The sequence below is a fragment of the Pseudonaja textilis genome, chromosome 2, assembly GCF_049901715.1.
Source record: "Pseudonaja textilis isolate UNSWEBS1 chromosome 2, rPseTex1.2, whole genome shotgun sequence".
NCBI lineage: Eukaryota > Metazoa > Chordata > Lepidosauria > Squamata > Elapidae > Pseudonaja > Pseudonaja textilis.
In genome coordinates this window covers 14,339,601-14,363,317 of record NC_141991.1, presented here as the reverse complement: position 1 = coordinate 14,363,317, position 23,717 = coordinate 14,339,601, and the positions used below count along the sequence as shown (strand labels likewise).

The 23,717-nt window shown below is 45.1% G+C and overlaps 1 protein-coding gene across 1 annotated transcript in view; it reads left to right on the top strand.

Moving 5' to 3' along the window:
• Positions 1-3,683: 3,683 nt before the first annotated feature.
• Positions 3,684-23,717, top strand: part of PRRT1 (proline rich transmembrane protein 1) — a 44,079-nt gene continuing 24,045 nt past the window's right edge. Inside the window, exon 1 of the mRNA XM_087928549.1 lies at positions 3,684-3,982. Within this exon, the coding sequence (XP_087784675.1) occupies positions 3,964-3,982 (19 nt within the window). The 5' untranslated portion in view covers positions 3,684-3,963. The remainder of the gene's footprint in view (positions 3,983-23,717) is intronic.

Here is a 23,717-nt window from a genome sequence, read left to right as displayed (position 1 = left end):
TTGTACACAGATCAGCCGTGCCGGGATTCTCCTTGCTGAGGCCCAGGAAGGCCAAAAATGGCTCAGCCCTCCCACTCTATTTATTTCCTCCTGAGCTTCAGAGGAGTGTTAGGGGAGCCAAAACGTGCCCCCAGAGGCTCCTCTGAGGCCAGGAAGCTCCCAAAATGGAGCATGGAGGAGAGCTGTGTGCCCCTCTCATGTTGGTTTTTTTCTTCCTGAGCCTCACAGGAGCCTTAGGAGTGCAAAAATGCCTCAGAGGAGCAAAGGCTCCTCTGAGGCCCACAAGGCCCCAAAAACGGGTAGGGCCTGCATAGAAGCAAAAGCAAAAAAGCCACGCTCAGCCATCACATGGCCATGGCCACCAAGCCAGGCCCACAGAACCGGTAGTAAAAATTTTTTGAATCCCACCACTGGTTTGGACCACAGTTTTCCATAAAGCCCCGAGTCCTTCCCAGACTCCCTGACTGGTCCCCTTTCTTCCCCACTGTCCGATTCTGTTGCCGTCTGCACCGGCTGCTGGCGAGCCACCACAACAAGTCTGCTGCCAGCTCCGTCAGCCGCCACCGGCCCACAAGACATATTTTCCCATTGATGTGTTCCCCTCTTGGAATAAAAATGCGAGGGCAGTTTTATTGTGCTTAAATGCTTCCCTTTCATCTGAACATCATGATGCAGACCTCAGAAATGTAAAAGCGTGGAACAGAAGCTCTCTTACAAGATTAAAAGAAAGTTAATCAGAGGTTATGGTGCCAGCCACATGAATCAGCCGTGGGGATCCAATACAGGTAGTCCTTGGTGTACGAAAGCTCACTTAGCAACCGTTTAAAGTTACAATGACGCTGAAATAATTTTTGACCATTTTTCATACTTCTGACCATTCCAGCATTCTGTCATGCCCCTGATGGAAACGGACTCTGAGGAAGAGGAGGAACAGCCGACAGGGAGTGGAAGTGTGGCTCCGGAGGCTGGGGAAGGGCAGAGGCCAGTCAAAGGAGGACCCAGGCCCATCTCCTCTCCATCCTAGGGCATGCAGGGAGGAGAGGATAAGGGAGAGACTGGTCTACTCGGGAGGAAAGGGCCTTGATCCTCTTCATGGGCTGCAGCTGTGACAACTGAATTTGTTTGGACCTGCGTATTGGCGAACGCTGGAAACATAGCATGTAAATATCTCTAGTTTATTGTTCCTCTCTGAGTTTGGCATCCTTCCCAGTGTGTGTTATCTGTGGACATCCTCCAGCCCTTATCTTGCCTGGTTTGTGTTGTAACTGCTTGTGTGGGAGTGTTTTTATCTTCCGTCAAAGATATTCGGAGCTTGGAAACAAAGTGAAGGGTATAAAAGGGGCTTCACCTGTCTTCTGTGACTGTGTTTGTTATGTATCCCACCCTGGGTCATCACACATTCCATTGATCAGGTGATTTACATTCAGATGCTTGACAACTGACTCATCTTTATGGTGGTTGCAGTGTCCTGGGGTCACGTGATCCGCTTTTTAAGATCTTCTAACAAGCAAAGTCAATGCAGAAACTGGATTCACTTAACAACAAAGTTACTAACTTAACAACTGCAGCAATTCCCTTAAGAGGGGTGACAAGGAAAGTCGTAAAATGGTCCCAAAACTGACTTAACCAATTTCTCACTTAGCAACGTAAATTTTGGGCTCCATTGTGGTCTTAAGTTGAGGATTATCCGTACATGATGTTTCCCTTCCTCGCTGCCTGTTAATTCTTGAAATAATATTGATCCATTCCTGTTCAGGAAGCATGAATCAGAAACCTAACCACCACAAGATCAGCGTGACAATTAAAAAGGGGATAAAATATTGGATAATATAAATTAAGATGAATTTGTGAATAACTAATGGAATGATACGATTTGATAAAATTTGCAAATGTGACGAATATATGATCAATGAATATAGAGAATGATTAAGAGTAAAGAGATCGATATAAAATAATGTAGGAGAATATAAAAAGGGAATTTGGTAATAGGTAAGGATGTGAAATTAGACAAAAAGGTTGTATCTGTGATTATGGTCATGTTTGATTTAAAATGTAAGAAGCCTGGAATTACACTGTTCACCTAAAGATGTATTTAAAGAAATAAATGAGGACCCAGATTGTTAGGGGCCAATAGGCTGACTCTGTAAACCACTTAGAGAGAGGGCTGTAAAAGCACTGTGAAGTGGTATATAAGTCTAAGTTCTGTTACTATTGCTATCATCAGCAGAGACATCATCACCCTGTCAAGAAAAGTGCGTCTAGTCAAGGCTACGGTTTTCCCAGTTGCAATGTATGGTTGTGAAAGTTGGACCATAAGGAAGGCTGAGCGCCCAAGAATTGAGGCCTTTGAGCCTATGGTGCTGGAGAAGACTCCTGCAAGTCCCTTGGATGGCAAAAGCGATCCAACCGGTCAGTCCTAGAGGAGATCAACCCTGGCTGCTCTTTAGAAGGCCAGATCCTGAAGATGAAAACTCAAAAGACTTTGGCCACCTCATGACAAAGAAGGACTCCCTGGAGAAGAGCCTCATGCTGGGAACGATTGAGGGCCAAAGAAGAAGGGGACGGCAGAGAATGAGGGGGCTGGATGGAGTCCCTGAAGCAGTGAGCTTAAATGGACTCTGGGGGGTGGGAGAGGACAGGAAGGCCTGGAGGAACGTTGTCCATGCGGGTCACCATGGGTAGGACCCCCGACTTCGCCACTAAACAACAGCAATCCTCTCCAGTGCTATTGCTGTCTGTATCAGCCGCAGCCGTTCCTGCAATCCAGAAGGCAAACCCAGGCAAGAGAAATCCCAAAGTTGGAAGGGTCCTTTGAAGGTCTTCTAGTCCACCCCCGCCCCGATGCAAGGATCCTGACACCCTTCTGGACAAACAGGCTGTCCCTGTGTTGAAAGGCAGCAAATGCCTTTCTTCCAAGGGTTCTTTTTTTTCCTGCTGGGAGTACTTTCAGAGTTAAGACACAGACAGACAGCTATTTGAAAGCAAGTTTGCTTTAATTTTCAGGAAGGCAAGAGATAGCAAGAAGTCTGCGTTCCTGGAGCTAGCTCGGCACGTGTAATAAGCTCCTGATTTTTATACCTGTCCTTCTTCAGGTGTGTGAGTGCTTAAGTCCTGTGGGGGGGGGTTGTCTCCATTTCCGTCAGGGGGTAAACTCTGCAGGGTGGTTTGATTGGATTATTAGTTTCATTTCCCATATTTGTTTAGTGGCAATCTCCTGTCTGCTATCGGTCTTTTGTCTTATTTGTTTTGCTAATTTGGCATGGCCCATTGTCTGCAAGGGATTTTGGTCCTAGCTTTAATTACCTGGCTTTTGCCTAGGGGGCTTCTTTCAATACCTTTTATCAAATCTCTTTTCCTATGCAAGTTTGCTTTTATGGCTAGCCTGATGTTCCCCTCAAGCATTTTTTCTACTTGGATGTCACCCCTGCCCTGGTGAAGTTCCCTTTCCACACCTGTCTTTCACCACCACCCCCAACCCCCCGCTCCTTTGACTCATCGTCCTTACCCGCGGACATCCAGGATGGGAGGTCTCGTGTGAGTTTGCCAACGGTTGCGGGTGTGTCGCGTCGGGGCAGCGGCGCAAAAACAGAGTCTGACCCTTCGGTGACCTAGCTGAGGGAAAGAGGCGCGGGTGGGGGAGAGAGAGAGGAAAAACCAGAGCCGAGGAAGAGATGGTTTGGAGCCCAATTGAACGGGCGGTGGTGGGGAGCGAGGAGAGCCGCCTGTGCCTTTAATTTGCTCCCCTTCCTCCCCGGCTCCATAATTGCCAACCGCATCTTCGCAAGCCAGGACCGCGTGGTTCTCTCGGCGGAGGGGGAGGGGGGGGGCTGACGCAGAACTTCTCCCTCCCTCCCTCCCTCCCTCCTTTCCATCTCAGGTCTCTTCTTCCCCCCACCACCCAACCCCTCCGCTCCCCAAATCCACCCTCCGGTGGCAGCCGCCTCGCCAAGCTCTCAAGCCGCGATGTCCTCGGAGAAAACAGGTGACGAAGAAGCGCCCTGGAGGCATTGGAGGGGAGGGGAGAGAGGGGAGGAGTGGGGTGGGGGTGGGATGGAGAAAACACGCGGGGGAGGGAATCGCGCGTGCGTGTGGGTTGCCGCGGAGGATACCCCCCCCCTCCACCCACCCAAGCCTGGTGTGTGTGCGTGTGGGGGGGGGAAGAACCAGCTGGAGCGCGCGGGGGCTAGCAAAATGCCACGCGTGGTATTCCCACGCAAGCCCTGGAGGTGCATTGGCGAGGGAGGGGAGGAGGGAGAGAGGGGGAGGAAAGGTGGCATGCACGGGGGGGATGCTGAGAAAGAAGCAAAGGATGCATTTGAAGTGGGGTTAGGAAGAGGGCCCGTCTGCTCAGGGCCCGGAAAGGCTCCGGGGCCGCAGATGGTCTCGGATGCAGCTAAGTCTGGAAATCTAACCTGCGTTTGTATGGAGGGGGGAGGGGAGGGAGGGGTGGGGGCCCGGCCGCGTCTCTCTGCAAGGATCTGCCGCACGTGGCGTGCAGGGATGCCACCCCAGGGAAAGCGGTTTGGGGTGGAGTGCAGAATATCGGCCGTCCCCCTCCTCTTCCCCCACCCCCCCAAAAAAAGCGTCCTTAACCGGGCTCTGCAAAATGGATTAAGGCCCGCTTTTGCGACCTGCGGGGTTTAATCGCACGTCGCTTTTGTCTCGCAAAGCGGCGGCGATCAAAGGAGCCAAAGAGGTGTACTGGTGGCGAGGGGTGGCAAGCCTGATCCGATGTTTGCGTGGATGTCATGGATACAAGGGCTGGCACGTGTGTGCGCGTCCGTGAGAGAGAGAGAGAAGAGAAAGGAAAGGAAGGAAGGAAGGAAGGAAGGAAGGAAGGAAGGAAAAAGAAAGAAAGAAAGAAAGAAAGAAATGCTCTTGTGTGTGTGTGAGAGAGAGAAAAAGAAACAGGTGCGTGTGTGAAAGAGGGAGAGAAGAGAGAAAGATTGAGATGCTTGTGTGTGTGTGTGAGAGAGAGAGAGAGAGGAGAGAAAGAAACAGGTTGTGTGTGTAAAAGAGAGAAGAGAGAAAGATTGAGATGCTTGTGTGTGAGAGAGAGAAGAGAGAAAGGTGTGTGTGAGAGAAGAGAGAGAAAGAAAGAGATGCATGTGTGTGCGTGAGAGAGAGAAGAGAAAAAGAGAATGTGTGTGTGTGTGTGAGAGAGAGAGAGAGAGAGAGAGGTGAAACTCTGTGGCAAAAACCAAACCAAACCATGTTACTACTTGGGTGGAACCCAATTCTACCGTCTGACTCGGTAGGGTGAATGGGGGGGGGGGGAGGTTTCCTTGGGATGTGCCTTGAAGTGTGTGAAATTGGGTGTGAGATTGTGCAGGTAGGGGAAAGCGACAATGGGGATGATGTCATGATAGGCAGAGACCTTGGGGGGAAAAATCAGAGCATTTTTAAGGTTTTAAGCTTTGGAGGTTTGGTAGGAAATTGTCGTTATGCTTGGTTGTCTGAGGACCCAAATATGTGGGAAGCAGACGCTTACGTTATGGGAGTGGGACGCAGATGGCATGTGGCCAAGCCTGGGTGTGAGGAATTGGGTAAGACCGTCTGCTTGTTGCAGGACTGGGATTTCGAGCAAGTGGGCGCCGAGGTGTCCTGTGTGTGTGTGTGTGTGTGTTTTGCGTTTGGATGTTGTTGTGAGCATGTGGATGCTGAAGGGGCTGGTGGGGGTAAAGACATCTGGCAATGTGGTAACATTTGTGGATAGTCGGCCAGCGTTTGCAAACATGATAAACGAAAATACAATTTGGTGAGTTCTTGGTTCAGTGCAGTGGCAGATTAAGGCTCACTGGTGCCCTAAGCACTGACAAATCTTGGTGATTCCCTCCTTTATGCATACTGAACAAATGAAGACAAGCTTAGGCTACATAAAAGTTTTTGTGGTGCTCCCTTTGGGCCTGGTGCCCTAAGCACATGTTTAGTTTAGTTTACTTTATTGTCATTGCACCTCGTACAATGAAATCAGACACCATCCTCAGTACACACTATGATCATGAAAACACACACAAACACACATCCTTCACACTGTACACATTGAACCAAAAAACCTCAACACTGACTGCACCAATACTGCACTATACAGCAGAATTCAACAGAGTTACTGCCCTGGGATAGCAGCGGTTTTTCAGCCTATTTGTCCTTGTTTTTATTATTCTGTACCGTCTGCCAGATGGTAATAAGGTTAAAAAAAAAAGGGTGCCCAGGATGAGATGGATCTTTGAGAATGTTTTGAACTTTCTTAAGACAGCGGCCGCTATAAAGCTCTTCCAAAGAGGGGAGAGGTCAACCCATGATCCTCTGGGCAATGATGTTTGGAGTGCTGTCCTATCTGCCACTGTGCAATTAGCAAACCATACACAGGTTCAGTAAGTTAAGATACTCTATAGTGCAGTGGTAGAAGGTCACCAGTAATTTTTCATTCAGTAGTTGTTTACTGAGAAATCTTGGGTAGAATAATCTCTGCTGGGCCCTTTTGACCAGCGCTGCAATGTGAGCACCCCCAGGTCAGGTCCTTTTTTATGATAACACCCAGAAACTTAAAACTGGCCACTTGCTCCACTCGGTCTCCACTGATAAGCAAGGGCTGGATCTCTGATCTGTTCCTTTTATAGTCCACTATAAACTCCTTGGTCTTATTGGTGTTATTGTCTCCACCCCACGAAAGCAACCAGTCCACCTTATCTCTTCTGAATCTCCTTCCAACCCTCAGCCTCTCCTCTTTGAAGAGATTGAAAACTTTCTCCAAACTAGAGGTGATTTTGTAACATCTTGGCCATGTTCTAGCCTTGGACATCATCTTTCCCCCAATCAAATTGTCCCATACATGCAAGATACTTTCTCATAGAGAAGATATTTCAATCCCACCAATAATTTTGGTTGCCCTTTCCTGAACTTCTCCCAGTTCTATTACATTCTTTTATTAAGGAAGCGACCAGAGCCCTACCTTATGTTTGCATAACACAAGAATCACCTTATCGGTCAGATGGGTGGCGTATAAATTTAATAAAATAACTTGGGTAGAGGGATTTGACATTGTCACTCTGCTGTCCTCTGTGACTTCCAAATTTCTTTCCCTAGTTCATTTTAGAGCACACCATGTGGATTAGGTTTTTTGGGGGGGGGGCATTTTCCTGAAATTGATGGACAATTGTCATTTGCTAGTCCGTTCACTTAGTTTCTAGAGAATTTTTGCTATCGCTTGTGAGCTTTTGCTGCCCCAAATAGTTTGGTGTCTTTCTTGAAATTGTCAGGTGCAAGAAACCACGAGTCAGGATAGAGTTCAAAAGCAAATTGATGCAAAATGGCCCCAGATAAGAGTCTACGGATTTCAATGGGAGATGGAGTTTGTCATGCCCCTGTTGGAATCTGATTCCGAGGGGGAAGTTGAACAGCTGACAGGGAATGGGAGTGTGGCTCAGGTGGCTGTGGAAGAAACTGGGGAAGGGCACAGTCCGGCTGGGCATTCAGAGGATGATCCAGGCCCACTCCCTCTTCAACCTAGGGCAAGCAGGGAGGAACGGATAAGGGAGCAATGTGGGTTACGGGGGAGGAAAGGCCCTGATTCCCTTCATTCGCTGCAGCTGGGACCACAGTGTTTAAAAAGGGAAGCTGCGCACAGCAACTTGTTGGGAGCAAATCGTGAATTATCTGGTATTGTCGAGGCTTCTGTGTTCCTGGCGTCTTCCCAACTGTGTGTGTTTTGCTGTGCTTTCAAGTCTGCAATTCCTTCTCTTGCCCTATCAAGTTAATTACTGCAGCATGGTTTGTTTGGATTTTTAGTTACAGTTTGTATGTACTTTGTTTTTGGACTGAATTTCCTCCACTTAAAGACTGTTCCTGGGAGAGTTTTTCTCCAGCCTGGACATTGGGGGCAAAGTTGGAGATAATAAAGGGACTCTTCTTGCTTATTTGACTGTGTTGCCTTTGTGCCACACCCCTTTGGGTCATCACAACACTACTGTGTAATTTAGCATCCTTTATCTTCTATCTCACGCTTAGGGGTGACAGTTGCACAATATCTTTATAAGATTTTGAGTGTGTATCTGTAGCATATGAACTCTCCTTAGAATTTCTCATCATAGGATTAAACTTTTGAAAAAACTGAAGCAATCCATGGTTAGCCATCACATTAAGAAGATCCAGATGGATTTTCTAGAAGCCACACCTAGCATGTAAGAAACCTATTAAAAGTTTGCAAGGCTGGTCCATTATTGGAATCTTTTACCTTCCCAAGATCTCAGAGAATCAACTAGAGATCATATTGTTGAGGAAGGAAAAGGGGCCATATCATTAAATACAAAGCCCAGTTTAGCAATAGCCCTTAGACTGATATACCGCTTCATCGAGCTTTACAGCCCTCTCTGAGCAGTTCACAGAGTCAGCCTATTGTTCCCCCAACAATCTGGATCCTAATTTTACTGACCTTGGAAAGATGGAAGGCTGAGTCAACTTTGAGCCGGTCAGAATTGAACTCCTGTCAAAGGGCAGAGTTAACCTGCAATACTGCATTTCAACCACTGCACCAGTATGACTCTTTAGTTTGGCCTAGGCTAGGCATTTAAGGCACCAGACTAGAAACCAGGAAGCCATGAAGTTTAGTCCTACCTTAGCCATCAAAGTTGGTTGGCTAACTTTGGACCAATCACAAGGAGAGATCTAATCTTACCTTAGCCATAAAAGCAGTTGAGTGACTTTGGGCCAGTTCTTCTCTCTCAGCCCAATTCACCTCACAGAGTTGTCGTTATGCGGAAAAGCAGGAGGAAGGCGTATTGGGTATGTTGAATGACTTGGGTTAGTTATTAAAAATAATAAATATGAGATGATAAGTTGATAGATAGATGATGGATGGATGGATGGATGGATAGGCAGGCAGGCAGGCAAATGTAGATAGGTAGGTAGGTATGGATAGGTAGATATAATGGTAGATGATAGATAGATTGATAGATAGATGTAGATATTGGATGGATGGACAGACAGACAGATAAATAGATGTAGATAGGACGGATAGATGAATGAATGGATGGATATAGATGATAGACTGATGGATGATAGGTAGAGAGAGGTAGGTAGGTAGGTAGGTAGGTAGGTAGATAGATAGATAGATAGATAGATAGATAGATAGATAGATAGATAGATAGATAGATCAGTAGCTTCTTGAATACAAGAGATTTAAGCACAGACTTAAGATTCTGTTTAACTGGATGGGATATATATACACTTTTCTTGGATTGCACCTTATAAACTATAACAGTTTTTCACGTGGTAGCAAGCAGAGGAGAAATGAGAAAAGGGAGAGCGTGGGAAACAACAGGGACTTCGTAAGTGGTTGGCTCTGTATTGAGTCATCTTTTAATTATTTATCCAGGGCATCATTTTAATACTTTTGAGATATGACCATTCTATTCCGGAACAGTTTCCACAAGGGGCTGGTTTTAATTACTGGAATCCTGATGGCTTTCGTATTTGCTCGAGCTCACACACACCCTCTTCTTGCCTCCTCCCTCAATCTCCTTGTATTATATGTAATGTAACTTTTTTAAAAATGAGCTGATCCATTTACACGCCTCTCTTCTACCCTCCACCCACCCACCCCCCACCCCCGGCTGCCACTTTCTCCCCCAGGACACCTTCCTTTTCCTCTAGAAATAGAAAGCTGGCAGAATCAAGCAAGGTGACCTTTAAAAAAAAAAAAGCACCGAACTAGTTGACCAAAATGAATTCACTCTCTAGGGGGGTGTCCTGTTTTGGAGGAAAAGGGGGTGTAAAAGTCTTGGGAATGTGGGTTGGCATATAGCACCTCCTATCTGTGTGTATGAGATATGTGTGTGTGTGTGTGTGTGTGTGTTTTCTGAGGCTTTCGCGGGTATTTGTATGTGGATCTTTGGTTATTCGGGTTGTCTCCCGCGTAAAATTGGAAATCCAATTTTACGCGGGAGAAAACCCGAATAACCAAAGATAGATAGATAGATAGATAGATAGATAGATAGATAGATAGATAGATTACTCTGAGAAGCACAGAGCCGAAGACACAAGCTTGAAGATGATGAATGAGACTTCATCGAAACGTCGCCTAGATACTTCCAATTTTATGTGGGAGAAAACCCGAATAACCAAAGATCCACATACAAATACCCGCGAAAACCTCAGAATATACATATGTATGTATGTATGTATGTATGTATGTATGTATGTATGTATGGCATTCAGCTTTGTTCGGGTATTTTCCCACGTCATTGTAGTTGTGCTTTTAAAGTTGTAGCAACGTTTCGGCAGAATCTCATCTGCCATCATCAGGCTTCTGTACAGATTCTGCCGAAACGTTGTTACAACTTTAAAAGCACAACTACAATGACGTGGGAAAATACCCGAACAAAGCTGAATGCCATACAAGTAAGTACCCGTGAAAACTTAAGAATGTATGTATGTATGTATGTATGTATGTATGTATGATAATCAGAGTTGGAAGGGACCTTGTAGGTGATCTAGTCCAACCCCCGGCCCAAGCAGGAGATCCTACACCATTTCTGACAGATGGGAGCCCAATCTCTTGCTGAAGGTCTCAAGTGATAGCGCTCCCACAACTTCTTAGGGTAAGCTGTTCCATTGGTTGATTGTTCTCCCTGTCAGAAAGTTTCTCCTTATTTCTAGGTTGAATTTCTCCTTGTTCGGTTTCCATCCATTATTCCTTGTTCAGTTTCCATCCATTGTTCCTTGTCTGGCCTACAGGCACTTTAGAAAATAGCTTGACCCCTTCCTCCCTGTGGCAGCCCCTCAAATATTGGAAGACGGTTCTCCTGTCTCCCCTGGTCCTTCTCTCCACTAGACTAGCCATGCCCAGTTCCTGTAATCATTCTTCATATGCCTTAGTCTCCAGTCCCCTAATCATCCTGGTTGCTCTTCTCTGTACTTTTTCTAGAGGAGGGAGGGAGGGAGAGAGAGAGAGAATGAATGAATATGAATCAATAACGTGGTGGCTTTTTTCTAGTCACATCCCAGAAACTTAATTTAGATGAAGTTCTGCAATTGTTGTTTGCAGAACCTGCAATGTAGAAGAGAAGGCTCCCCAGCGATGTTAATTTTTCCATGTGATATTAATTTGTCCCTGTGATATTTATGTATCAATCCTCCTATTGTTAATTAATATTTTAACGCAAAAATACAAAGTCTAGCTTGAATTGAGCTCAGCTGCTGCCGATTTCATGGACGTGTCCGTGTTGTGTTCGGGAAGCAGCGAGGGAATTCTCTGGCAGACATTGTAATAGCAAGTGACAGGGGATGGATTATTTAGGATTGGCCGTTCACCAAAAATTCAACTTAAATTTCGACATGGGGAGGAGGGAAACAGGTGACCTGGAGATGACTGGAAGCAAACTACAAGTAATCCCCCTCTTACAACCACAATGGAGCCCAAAATTTATCTTACTTACGTGAGGCATTTGTTAAGTGAATTTTACGCACACACACCCTTTTACGATTTTTTCTTGCCACAGTTGTTAAGTGAATCACTGCAGTTCTTAAGTTAGTCACACGGTCATTAAATGAATCTGGCTCCCCCATGGAGTTTTGCTTGCTAGAAGGTCTGAAAGGGCGATCCCGTGACTCCGGGATACTGCAACCGTCATAAATACGAGTCAGTGGCCATGCGTCTGAATGTGATTGTGAGGATGCTGCCTGGGTTGCAAGGGTGAAAAACATAAGTCGCTTTTTTCAGCGTTGTTGTAACTTTGAAGGTCACTAAATGAACTGTTGTTATCATGGACCACCTGTAGTAACATCACTTGCAGAAATGATAATTAACTGTCACAGAACTGGGATGGCTAGTTGGGTTCTTCTATTCTGTAATAATAATAATTGATGGCAAAAAACATGGTTCGACATAGCATGCATTTTGTATGATAAACCTACTAAGACCACACCTAAAGTACCACTTCCAGTTTTGGTCACCACATTATAAAAATGTTGAGACTCTAGGAAAAGTACAGAGAAGAGAAAACAGGATGATTAGGGGACTGGAGACTAAAACATACGAAGAACGGTTACAGGAACTGGGCATGGCTAGTCTAGTGAAGAGAAGGACCAAGGGAGACATGATAGTATTGGGCCAGCATGGCTTTGGCCCAGTCTACCCAGTGCAAAGAGGAAACATGCCAGCAGTTTGAGGAATGTTCTGACCCACGCCCTTTTCCAACAAATCAAACACAATCCAAAAGGAACAGAAATCTCTTAATGCTTCTGCAAAAATAATTAGCTGTGATAAGCACAAGCCTTGCCAAACTCTGCGAGACTTGCCAAAAGATAACAGGCAAGAAATACTTTGCAATACAAGAATTTTCAAATACAAACTCAGGATACTGGAATGCCCATAAGGCTGGAATTTCAAAACGTCTTTGCCTTCTGCAAAGAACATTCATTTCACAGCTGGCTTATATCTTCTTGAAGGAGGGGCCATTACCTTGCAGCCTTGCACCCGAGTCACCCGTGCTGTTGTAGCTGCTCTTTCCTGCGAGCAATCCTGTGTGCATGCGCACTTGGCACAGGCTCCTCGGGAACCTCCTCATCGCTGCTGCCAGCCCCCAGTGAAGGCAGCAGTCCACTCCCTAATGGTTCTGGCCCCTCATCTGAGTCCTCGCTCTCCTCAACCATCTCCACCTGCTGCTGGCTAACCACAACAGGGAGTGGCGTCAAGCTGGCCACGCCCACCCAGTCAGCCCTGCCCACCCACCCACAGGTCAGCCACCGCCCTGATGCGGCCCTCAATGAAATTGAGTGTGACACCCCTGGTTTATAGTCATCAGAGTCAGAGTTAGCTTAAGAACCATACGTACGTCATGTTCCTTGTCATGTCCCCCTACCCGTTAGTGGCTGTCAAACCTATACAGGTAGTCAGAATTCAGAATAACAGAGTTGGAAGGGACCTTGGAGGTCTTCTAGTCCAACCCCCTGCCCAAGCAGGAAACCCTACGCCATTCCAGACAAATGGTTGTCAAATCTCTTTTTAAAATAATCTGTCAAGCGCCCAGGAAATCAGGAGATTGAGGCAGGTTCAGATGAGTATAAAGATTTATTTGCAAGCTCAAGCTTTCTACAAGAATCTGGCCAACTAGCAGTCAAGGGAAATGCATGGGAGATAAGAGAGGCATTCAAAGTGGGCTGGACTTAGATCTCTTGCAGGCATGTAGGTACTCGTGACTTATGACACTGTTGGAAGAAAAATCCTTCTGGGTTCAGTTCCAAGTGGGGAAAAAGACACTGGATTCATGGAAGTTGCTTGGAAAGAAGGTTTAAGGGTGGACAGGACCACAGGCCTTGGAGCACCTGAGCAAAAAGGGAAGAGATGAGGAGAGTCCCTTGGTTTTATACCCTCTGTTGGGCCCCGCCTTAGTGTTTCCTGTTCCTGTGTAAGAAATGTATCCCATTGGCTGTCAGACTCCCAGAGGCGGGGGTCTTAGCTGGACCACCTGGGTGCTGGCTGATGCAATCTCCCCAGGCCAGGTGGTGAGATGGGTAGAGAGAGGCCTTTGTTATGTAGAATACTCTGTCCAAAGGCCTTAATGGCCCACCCATTAACAAAGGTGGGGGTGAGCCTCTGCTTCTGAGGTGAGTTTCTGTCTCTGAGTTTCTACTTTTCTTTTTAGGGGAAATATTCTGCCTTTTTGGTATATCCTAAATTATTTCATTTTCCTAGGAGAGGGGTGGCTGGATCCTTACTTCCTACAACACGTTTGACCCAGTGATGGTGTTCTATGGGTTCTGCTAAGCCGGTAGCAGCGATGAGCAGCGGAGACCAAACCAGTTCTCTCCGCCACTCTACTGTTGGGCCCACCCGCCCGCCTGCTTGCGCGGGCTCTCATACTCACCTTTATCCTCTGAATTCGAAGCGCAGCTGCTTTGCGCGGCACTGAATAGTGCTGCATGGCAGTTCCTGAAGCGACCAGGATCGTGCAGGCTTGCAGGAGCCTCTGTGCCTGAGAAAGTGTGCGGCGTTTGGTGTGCAAAGTGTGTGCGCACACACACAAAGCGCACCCACTAAGCCACGCCCACCGAACCTGTGGTAAAAAATATTGGAATCTCACCACTGGTTTGACCCCTCCCTCAGACCCAGCCTGGCCATCTCCTACAAATCTTCCAGTGATAGAACACCCACACTTTCTGAAGGCAAAACTGTTCCAATTCGAAAGTCCTCGAATGGTGACTATTCACTTAGCAACTACTTTAAAAAAATGTGATCTACAGCCTGTCCTTGAACTTAGGAAGACTGCAGCGTCCCTCCCTGTTATGCGATCAAAATCTGGGAGCTTGGCAACTGGCATATATATAGTTGCAGCATCCACATGACTGCCATTTGCAACCTTCCCAGAGGGCTTCCTATAAGTAAAGTCAACGAGGGAAGCCAATTTTGCTTAACAATCTCATGATTGACAGCTGTGGCAAAAAAAAAAAGGTCTTAAAACATTTTAAAACAGAAAGGTCTTAAAACATGATTGCATTGCTTAGCAACCCACAAGGAATTTGTCTTGGTGCATATGCTCTCAGTGTACATAAAAAGAAAAGATACATTTGTCAAGAGTCAAGAATCATAAGGTATAACACTTAATAATAGTCATAAGGTACAATAAGCAATCATATCATACTAGGAAACCGTCAATAAAAATCATAAGGATACAAGTGACAAAGTTACAGTCACACAGACACAAGTGGGAAGGGATGGGTGATAAGGAGTGATAAGGTTAACAGTAATAGTAGTGCAGACTTTGTAAATAGTTGGACAGTTTTGAGGGAATTATTTGTTTAGCAGAGCGATGACATTCAGGGAAAAACTGTCCTTGTGTCTAGTTGTTCTGGTGTGCAGTGCTCTATAGCGTCGTTTTGAGGGAAGGAGTTGAAACAGTTTATGTCCAGGATGTGAGGGGTCTGTAAATATTTTCACAGCCCTCTTTTTGACTTGTGCATTATACAGATCCTCGATTGAAGCAGGTGGGTAGTAATTGTTTTTTTTTTGCAGTCCTAATTATCCTCTGAAGTCTGTGTCTGTCCTGTTGGGTTGCAGAAGCAAAGCAGACAGTTATAGAGGTGCAGATGACAGACTCAATAATTCCTCTGTAGAACTGTATCAGCAGCTCCTTGGGCAGTTTGTGCTTTCTGAGTTGGCGCAGAAAGAACATTCTCTGTTGTCCTTATTTGCTGATGTTTTTGATGTTAGGTGTCCATTTTAGGTCATATGATATGATAGAACCTAGAAATTTGAAGGTCTCTACTGTTGATACTGTGTTGTCTAGTATTCTAAGAGGTGATATTATGGGAGGATTTCTTCTAAAGTCTACCACCATTTCTATGGTTTTGAGTGTGTTCAGTTTCAGATTGTTCCGGTCACACCATGAGGCAAGTTGTTCAGCCTCCTGTCTGTATGCGGGAGGGAGTTATACGCAAGTGACAAAGCGCACACCTTTGCGGAGCTCCATTTGCACAAGCAATGGGCACACACACATGCCACTCACACACAACTGGAGCTTCAGGTAGGCACTTGCCCACTGTTCACACAAGTGGAGCTGCATGTGTTCTCACTCACCGCTTCTGCGGACTGGTTCCGAATAGGTCACAGCCTGGGAGTTGGGGACTCCTGTTTGAAAACACTGATTTCCAGATTTTAATTTAATCTGCCTGCTTGGCTGCAGTGAGAGAGAACTATAAAGGAACAAATATGGATAAAGCCAAATGATGTTTTTGGTTCAGCAAGTTGGATTCATCCTCACGAGGTGATCATAATAAACCTTTCCCTAGGTTTATTACCATACCTAATATATTAGTTGCACAAAGTGAGTTTTGATAGAAGTCTTTATCATTATTTTCTTGGTTTTATGTTTTGTGTTTTTTTTCTGTCTGGGTATCTCTGTGGCCTTGACTGCCCTCTGAAAGATTTTTTTCAAAAAATTGCCTCATCAGCCTCTTACTCATTTCCAGGAAGCACTTAACAGGCCTATATGTGCTTTTTAAAGATTTTTCCCCCCCTGATAATACCTGTTTACCACTACTTTGTGGTTTTCCTTTAGAAGCCAATCACAAAACAGTGACTGAATGAAAACTGGGTTCAAAGTGGTCACTATGAATGGCAGAAGCAAACATTTCCGAGACATTGTGCAGGGTCCTCCATGAAAGAAGAAATAATGAGATGTATCAGTCTCCAAATAAAATGAAATTGAGTAATTGAATGTAACAGAATAGCAGAAAAGAGTTTTAAGGAAACTTGGAGGTCTTCTATCCAGTCCAACCCTTTGCTCAGGCAGGAAGCACCATTTCAGACAAATGATTGTACAGTCTCTTCTTAAAAACTTGCAGTGTTGGAGCATTCAAACTTCTGGAGGCAAGTTGTTCCAGTAATAAATTGTTCTCACTGTCTGGAAATTTCTCCTGGGTTGCTTCTCTCCTTGATTAGTTTCCATCCATGGTTTCTTGTCTTGCCTTAAGGTGCTTTAGAGAATAGATTGTCTGCCTCTTTCTGGCAGCCCCTGAGATATTGGAAAACTGCTGTCATGGTCCTTCTTTTAATTAAACTACACATACCCAATTCCAGCAACTGTTCTTCGTATGTTTTAGCCTCTAATCCCCTAATCATCTTGGTTGCTCTTCTCTGCACTCTTGCTAAAGCTTCAACATCTGTTTTTATGCCGTGGTGACCAAAACTGGATGCAGTATTCCAAGTCTCAACACTTCACATGATCTTGATTCTATTCCTCTGTTAGTGCAGCCTACAACTGCGTTGGCTTTTTTGGCCGCTGCAGCACACGACTGGTTCATATTTAAGTGATTGTCCACTAGGACTCTAAGATCCCTCTCACGGTTACTACTGTTGAGCGAGGTACCACCTATACCAGTGATGGCTAACCTTGTCTGCACCGAGTACCCAAAGTATGTGCGTGAATCCCAAAAATGCAACACACATGCATCCTCCCTCATGTCTCCTGCACATGCACCCTGCCCCCCCTGTGCATATGCAGCAGAGATGCAAAAATCAGCTGGCTGGCGGGAGGCGCATGCACAGCAGAGCTGAGCTGGAGCGACGGCTCACCTGCCCACAGAGAGGGCTCTGTGTGCCATCGCTTCATCATCACAGACCTATACTGTACCTGTGCATTTGGTTTTTCTTGCCTAAGTGTAAAACCGGAAGACATGCTGCTATTGCGCTCAGCCGAAAGGAAAAGAGAATCTGAAGGCACAACAGTTAAGGTGTCCTGCTTGCAACATTAAGCTGAATCTGATGAACCTCCTCATTAAATAAAACTATGTAATGGCACTCTCAGGTGTGTGATTGCACTGGCAGCAATGGCATTGTTAGCCGACAACTAAGCTGTGTTTGACACACAATGGCTTAAAGTGTTGAGCTGAGAGCCGAAAAGGGGAAAGGAATGAATTAATTGAACAGACGCTGCAAAGCCTGGGATTCATTGTCAGAATGGAAGGGTATAAAATTATCTTCTGCTATATTAGAGGTGAAGTAAATGTAGGCAGGAGCTGACAAAAAAGGCGGGGGGGTGGGGAATGCACAAAGCTACTTGCTGCTCCCAGCAAAGCAACCCAGTGTTCATTTCAGAACATGCCACCCACACCAAGCACAGCGCCAACCTCTCTGCATTGATCGAGCACTTAAGAACTGATTCCTTGGTGCCCTCTTACTCATGAAGGTTTTTTTTTTCCCTCAGCAAGTGGATGTTCAGAGAAACGGGTATTTAGGAAAACAATTTTCGGCTCAGAACATGCCCCGCCCTCTGCAACATTGAGCCCCTTTGCAGTTTAGAGGTGGAAGGAACTTAAACAGGGGTGGGATTCAATTTTTTTTAACAACCAGTTCTGTGGGCATGGCTTAGTCAATGGGTGTGGCTTGGTAGTCATGTGACTGGGTGGACATGGCTTGCTGGTCATGTTATTGGCTGGATGTGGCCAATTCAATATCACTCACATTGAGGCATGCATCTCCTCGCCTGGCCTCTCATGACTGTGGGGATGCTGAAACAGTCGTAAGTGTGAAAAATGGCCATAAGTCACTTTTTTCAGTGCATTGTAACTTTGAATGGTCACTCCACACAAGCAAAGTACCAGCAAAGGAGGGGGGAAAAAAACTCAGGAGAAGTTTCTGAGACAGGAAGTCTAGTCCTGCCAAGAATGTAATAAGGGTTAACGGAGATGCAGTTTCTGAAAGCAACACCAGAATGCTTCCTTCCTGCCTTCCTTACAGGATTAGGCCAGTAATTTCTTCTAACAACCGGTTCTCCGAACTGCTTAGAATGTTAACAAGCGGTTCTAGTGAATAGGTGCGAACTGGTAGAATCCCACTCCTGAAGTTAATGTGAAGTATTCAATCAAATCAAAATTACCTGAAGTATTAATACCGAAAGTATAAAGCCTTAGTAAAGCCACGCCTGGAATACCGCATCCAGTTTTGGTCACCACATTACAAAAAAGAGGTTGAGGCTTTGGAAAGGATAGCAAAGAAGAGCAACTAAGATGATTAAAGGCCTAGGAGACTAAAATATATGAAGAACAGCTGTGGGATTTGAGTTTGGCTTGTCTAGAGAAAAGAAGAATTAGGGGTGACATGATAGCAGTATTCCAATATTTGAGGGCCTGCCACAAAGAAGACGGGGTCAACATCCTGGACATAAACTGTTTCAACTCCTTACCTCAAAACAATGCTATAGAGCACTGCACACCAGCAACTAGACACAAGGACAGTTTTTTTTCTGAATGCCATCACTCTGCTAAACAAATAATTCCCTCAGCACTGTCCAACTATTTACAAAGTCTACATTTCTGTTACTATTAATCTTCTCATCACTCCTTATTGCCCATCCCCTCCCACTCATGATTGTATGACTGTAACTTTGTCGCTTGTATCCTTACGATTTATATAGACTGTTTCCTAGTATGATTTGATTGCTTATTGTACCCTGTGACTATTATTAAGTGTTGTACCTGATGATTCTTGATTCATGACGAATGTACACTGAGCATTTGCATCAAGACAAATTCTTTGTGTGTCCAATCACACTTGGCCAATAAAAGAATTCTATTCATATTCTATTCAAAGCACCAAAAGGCAAGACAAGAAACAATAGATGGAAACTATTCAACTATACACTGTTGATAACGTTAATTAGCAGTTCTTGGTCCAAATTTTCTCCCAATCTTCTAACTGTATGCTATGACCTACATTTTGTGCCCAAGCAATCAATGGGCCCTTAACTACTACTTCCTCAATTTCTACTTGGAGTAAATAATTATATGTTCTAGTGATAAATTTTTCTTTTTTACCTGTTAAAATTTGGTCTAATTGTTGGGGTTCCAAATTCCTCCATATCTTTTTTAGGCCTAGTTTTTATCTGCATATATGGCCACCAATCCACAATTCTACCTTGTTCTTTTAATTTTTCTGTTGTTTTTAAATTCCCCTGGTTATCCAATAATTCCTGGTATCTAGCCTGATGCCTGAACCCTGAACAATCAAATGGTCTCTCCTATTTATTAAGGAAGTGCTAATAGGCTGAAATGAAATGAGGTTCATGAGAGATCAAAATCCCTGAGAGAAAGAGGTTGCATAACTGCCTTTGTCCTGGAGTAATTCTGTGCCCTGGCTGCGTCTGAATTATTTATTTAATGATTCCTTATGCAGAGAGGAAACCACAGGCCTATTTCTGTATCACCGCACCATATGCCAACGGGAAGAGCTTTTCTCCCTTTCGGAGTTTCAGAAAACCTGCCTTGGGCAGGTAGTCCTTGACTTATGACCGCAGTTTTGAGCCTGAAATTTCTGTTGCTAAGTGAGGCGTCGGTTACATGAGGGCCGCCCCGTTTCTCGAGCTCTCTTGCCTCAGTTGTTAAGTGAATCACTGCAGTTGTTAAATTAATAACTCAGTTGTTAAGTGAAACCGGCTTCTTCATCGGCTTTGCCTGTCAGAAGGTCCCAAAAGGGCACGACAAACATGGCCTCCCCGGAACACTGCAACCATCATCAATACAAGTCAGTTGCCAAGTGGCTGAATTTTGATCATGTGGCCGTGGGGATGCTGCAACGGTCGTAAGTGTGAAAAATGGTCATAAGTCACTTTTTTCAGTGCCGTTGTAACTTCAAACGGTCACCAAAATGGACTGTTGTAAGTCGAGGACTACCTGTATTTATGCACAGATTGGAAGAGTTGACTCCTGAAGACTGTATGCTTCTTACTTTTATGTGCCATTTGCTGGTATTTTATCTTCCCAACAGTCCTGCAAGGTAGGCGAGATTGAGAGAATGAATCAGAATCACAGAATAACAGAGTTGGAAAGGACCTTGTAGGTCATCTAGTCCAACCCCCTGCCCAAGCGGGAGACCCAACACCATTTCTGACAGATGGGAGCCCAATCTCTTCTTGAAAGTCTCAAGTGATGACACTCCCACAACTTCTGAAGGCAACTTCTGTTCCATGGGTTGATAGTTCTCACTGTCAGAAAGTTTCTCCTTATTTCCAGGTTAAATCTCTCCTTGTTCAGTTTTCCATCCATTTTTCCTTGTCTGGCCCTCAAGTGCTTAGGAAAACAGCTTGACCCCTTCCTCTCTGTGGCAGCCCCTCAAATATTGGAAGACTGCTATCCTGTCTCCCCTGGTCCTTCTCTTCACTAGACCAGCCATGCCCAGTTCCTGTAACCCTTCTTCATATATTTTAGCCTCTAATTATCCTGGTTGCTCTTCTCTGCACTCTTTTCTATGAGAGCAGGACTGGTGCAATATTCCCCTCACCCTCTTTTTACTTCCTTGAGCAAAAGGCGTTTCGGAAGGATGGTTTGAACCAAATTAACTAATTTTATCCTATTGTTCCAGTGATTCATTTTTTGTGCTGAGTCCTGAATTCAAACTAAAGGCAAAACACAATGAACGGAGTCAGGCTGCAGTTAAGTAAGAAGCAGCCAAGAATTTTTAGATGCATTGAACGGATGGTCAGTCTTTGAATGGTCTCTCCTCGCGCGTGGATGACAGAACCAATTGTTGGTAAAGCTGCATAAAACCTCTCCGCATTAGTGTTACCTGGACACCTCAAGAAACAACCAGGGGTGGGATTCAAATGTTTAACAACCAGTTCTGTGGGCGTGGCTTAGGTGGTGGGCCTGGCTTAGGTGGTCATGTGACTGGGTGGACATGGCTTGGTGGTCATGTTATTGGATGGGTGTGGCCAACTCAATATCACTCACATCGAGGCACGCATCTCCTTGCCTGGCCTCTCATGACTGTGGGGATGCTGCAACAGTCATAAGTGTGAAAAATGGTCATAAGTCACTTTTTCCAGTGCCATTGTAACTTTGAATGGTCACTCCACACAAGCAAAGTACCAGCAATGGAGGGGAAAAAAAACTCCAGAGACGTTCCTGAGACAGGAAGTCTAGTCCTGCCAAGAATGTAATAAGGGTTAACGGAGAAGCAGTTTCTGTAAGCAACACCAGAATGTTTCCTTCCTGCCTTCCTTACAGGATTAGGCCAGGAATTTCTTCTAACAACCGGTTCTCCGAACTGCTTAGAATGTTAACAACCGGTTCTAGCAAATAGGTGCAAACTGGTAGAATCTCAGCCCTGGAAACAACCCCTGTCACCATAGGTGGACAGGACTACATGGCTTGGAGCTCCAAAATGAAAAGGACGATCACATGCTTCAAGGTGAAGGAAAAGAGAGAAGGAAGGGCTGAGATGCTGAGAGTCCCTTATATACCACTCTGTTGGGATTTGAATTTGAGCTTGTATTCTGATTGGCTGTCAGACTCCCATGGGGTCATGCAGGGGCAACTCTGTAGGCTGTCCTGAGTCCCAGGCTTGGTTGAGCCTTGCTGGATGATGATGTAATGAAAAGGGCTTTGGGCAATTCCTATTATAGCTCTACCTGGAGATCTTTGTTAGGTAAAATATTCTGGCCCAGGCCTTAATGGGCCCACCCATTAACAAAGCTGGTGGTGAGCTGCTGCTTCTGAGGTGAGTTTCTGTTTCTGAGTTTCTACTTCTCTTTTTAGGGGAAATATTCTGCCTTTTTAATATTTCCTAGGATATTTCATTTTTCTAGGAGAGGGGTGGGTGCTAACTTCCTACAAAATGTCATAAGATCTCCTGCCTGAGCAGGGGGTTGGACTACAGGACCTCCAAGGTACCTCAGAGCTCTGCAATTCTTTTCCCAGTGGTTGAAAGTGGATTAGAAGCTGGGTCACTAAAACCAGTATCACCCTACATTGAAAATAAGAACTTTTTGTCTGAAATGATACAGGTAAGTTCTCCACTTATCACCACAATTGAGCCCAACATTTCTGGGTGTTAAGTGAGACATTTGAGTTTTGCTCCGCTTTACAACTTTTCTTGCCACTGTCGTTAAGTGAATCTCCGCAGTTGATAAGCGAGTAACTCGGTTGTTAAGTGAACCTGTCTTTCCCCATCGATTTTGCTTGTCAAGAGGTCCCCAAAGGGGATCCCAGGACCTTGGGACACAGCGACGGTCATAACTATGAGGCAGTTTCCAAGCATCGGAATGTTGATCACACGATCAGTGGGGATGCTACGAAGGTCGTAGTTGTGGAACAACGGTCATCAGTCCCCTTTTTTTTCAGTGCCGTTGTAACTTTGGAATGGTCACTAAATGAACCGTTGTAGAGTCTTCTGCCTAGATAGAAGACCTCCAAGGTCTTTGTTGTCTCTGTTATTCCGTAAGTGAAGACGGTAGCAATCAAATGTCTGCTCCTGTTTTTCCTATACAGGAAAACACATAGGAAAGGATAGGGACTTGAATGACATGATTGAGGATGCCATAGTGACACACACACACACCCAAACACAACTGAGTGAAGAAGCTATGTACCCCCTGCTGCTTTGCATTCGCCTACTTAACTCAGACCGGGAAAGAATGCTGTATTGGGGCCAGGCTGTGTCAAGTGTGGGCCTTTTATCACAAGGGAGCAATTGTCTTCTGGATTGCCACCAAGGGGAGTGATGCATGGTGCCGGCGGTAACTGGTTGTGGCAGAAGGGAGAAATTCCTATTTTGCAGGAAGGCAGAAAGACGGAACAGAATTCTGTTTTATTAATTGGAGTAAAATAAAAGCAGATAAGGGCATTGGAGGGCCTTCTCAAACTTCATGCAATAGTTGTAGGGCTGCAAAGCACTATGAAGCAATATATAAATCTAAATGCTATTGCTATCTATATACATTTTACTTATTTTATTTAGTGTGTGCCATCTACGGAGGTCATGCTATCTATCTATCTATCTATCTATCTATCTATACACATACATACATACATACATACATACATACATACATATGATATACACTGCTCAAAAAAACAAAGGGAACACAAAAATAAGACATCCTAGATCCGAATGAATGAAATATTCTTATTAAATACTTCGTTCATTACATAGTTTAATGTGCTGGCATCAAAATCACACAAAAATTATCAATGGAAATCAAATTTAGCAACCCATGGAGGTCTGGATTTGGAGTTACACTCAAAATGAAAGTGGAAAAAAACACTACAGGCTGATCCAACTTTGATGTAATGTCCTTAAAACAAGTCAAAATGAGGCTCGGTAGTGTGTGTGGCCTCCACGTGCCTGTATGACCTCCCTGGGCATGCTCCTGATGAGGTGGCAGATGGTCTCCTGAGGGATCTCCTCCCACACCTGGACTAAAGCATCCCCCAACTCCTGGACA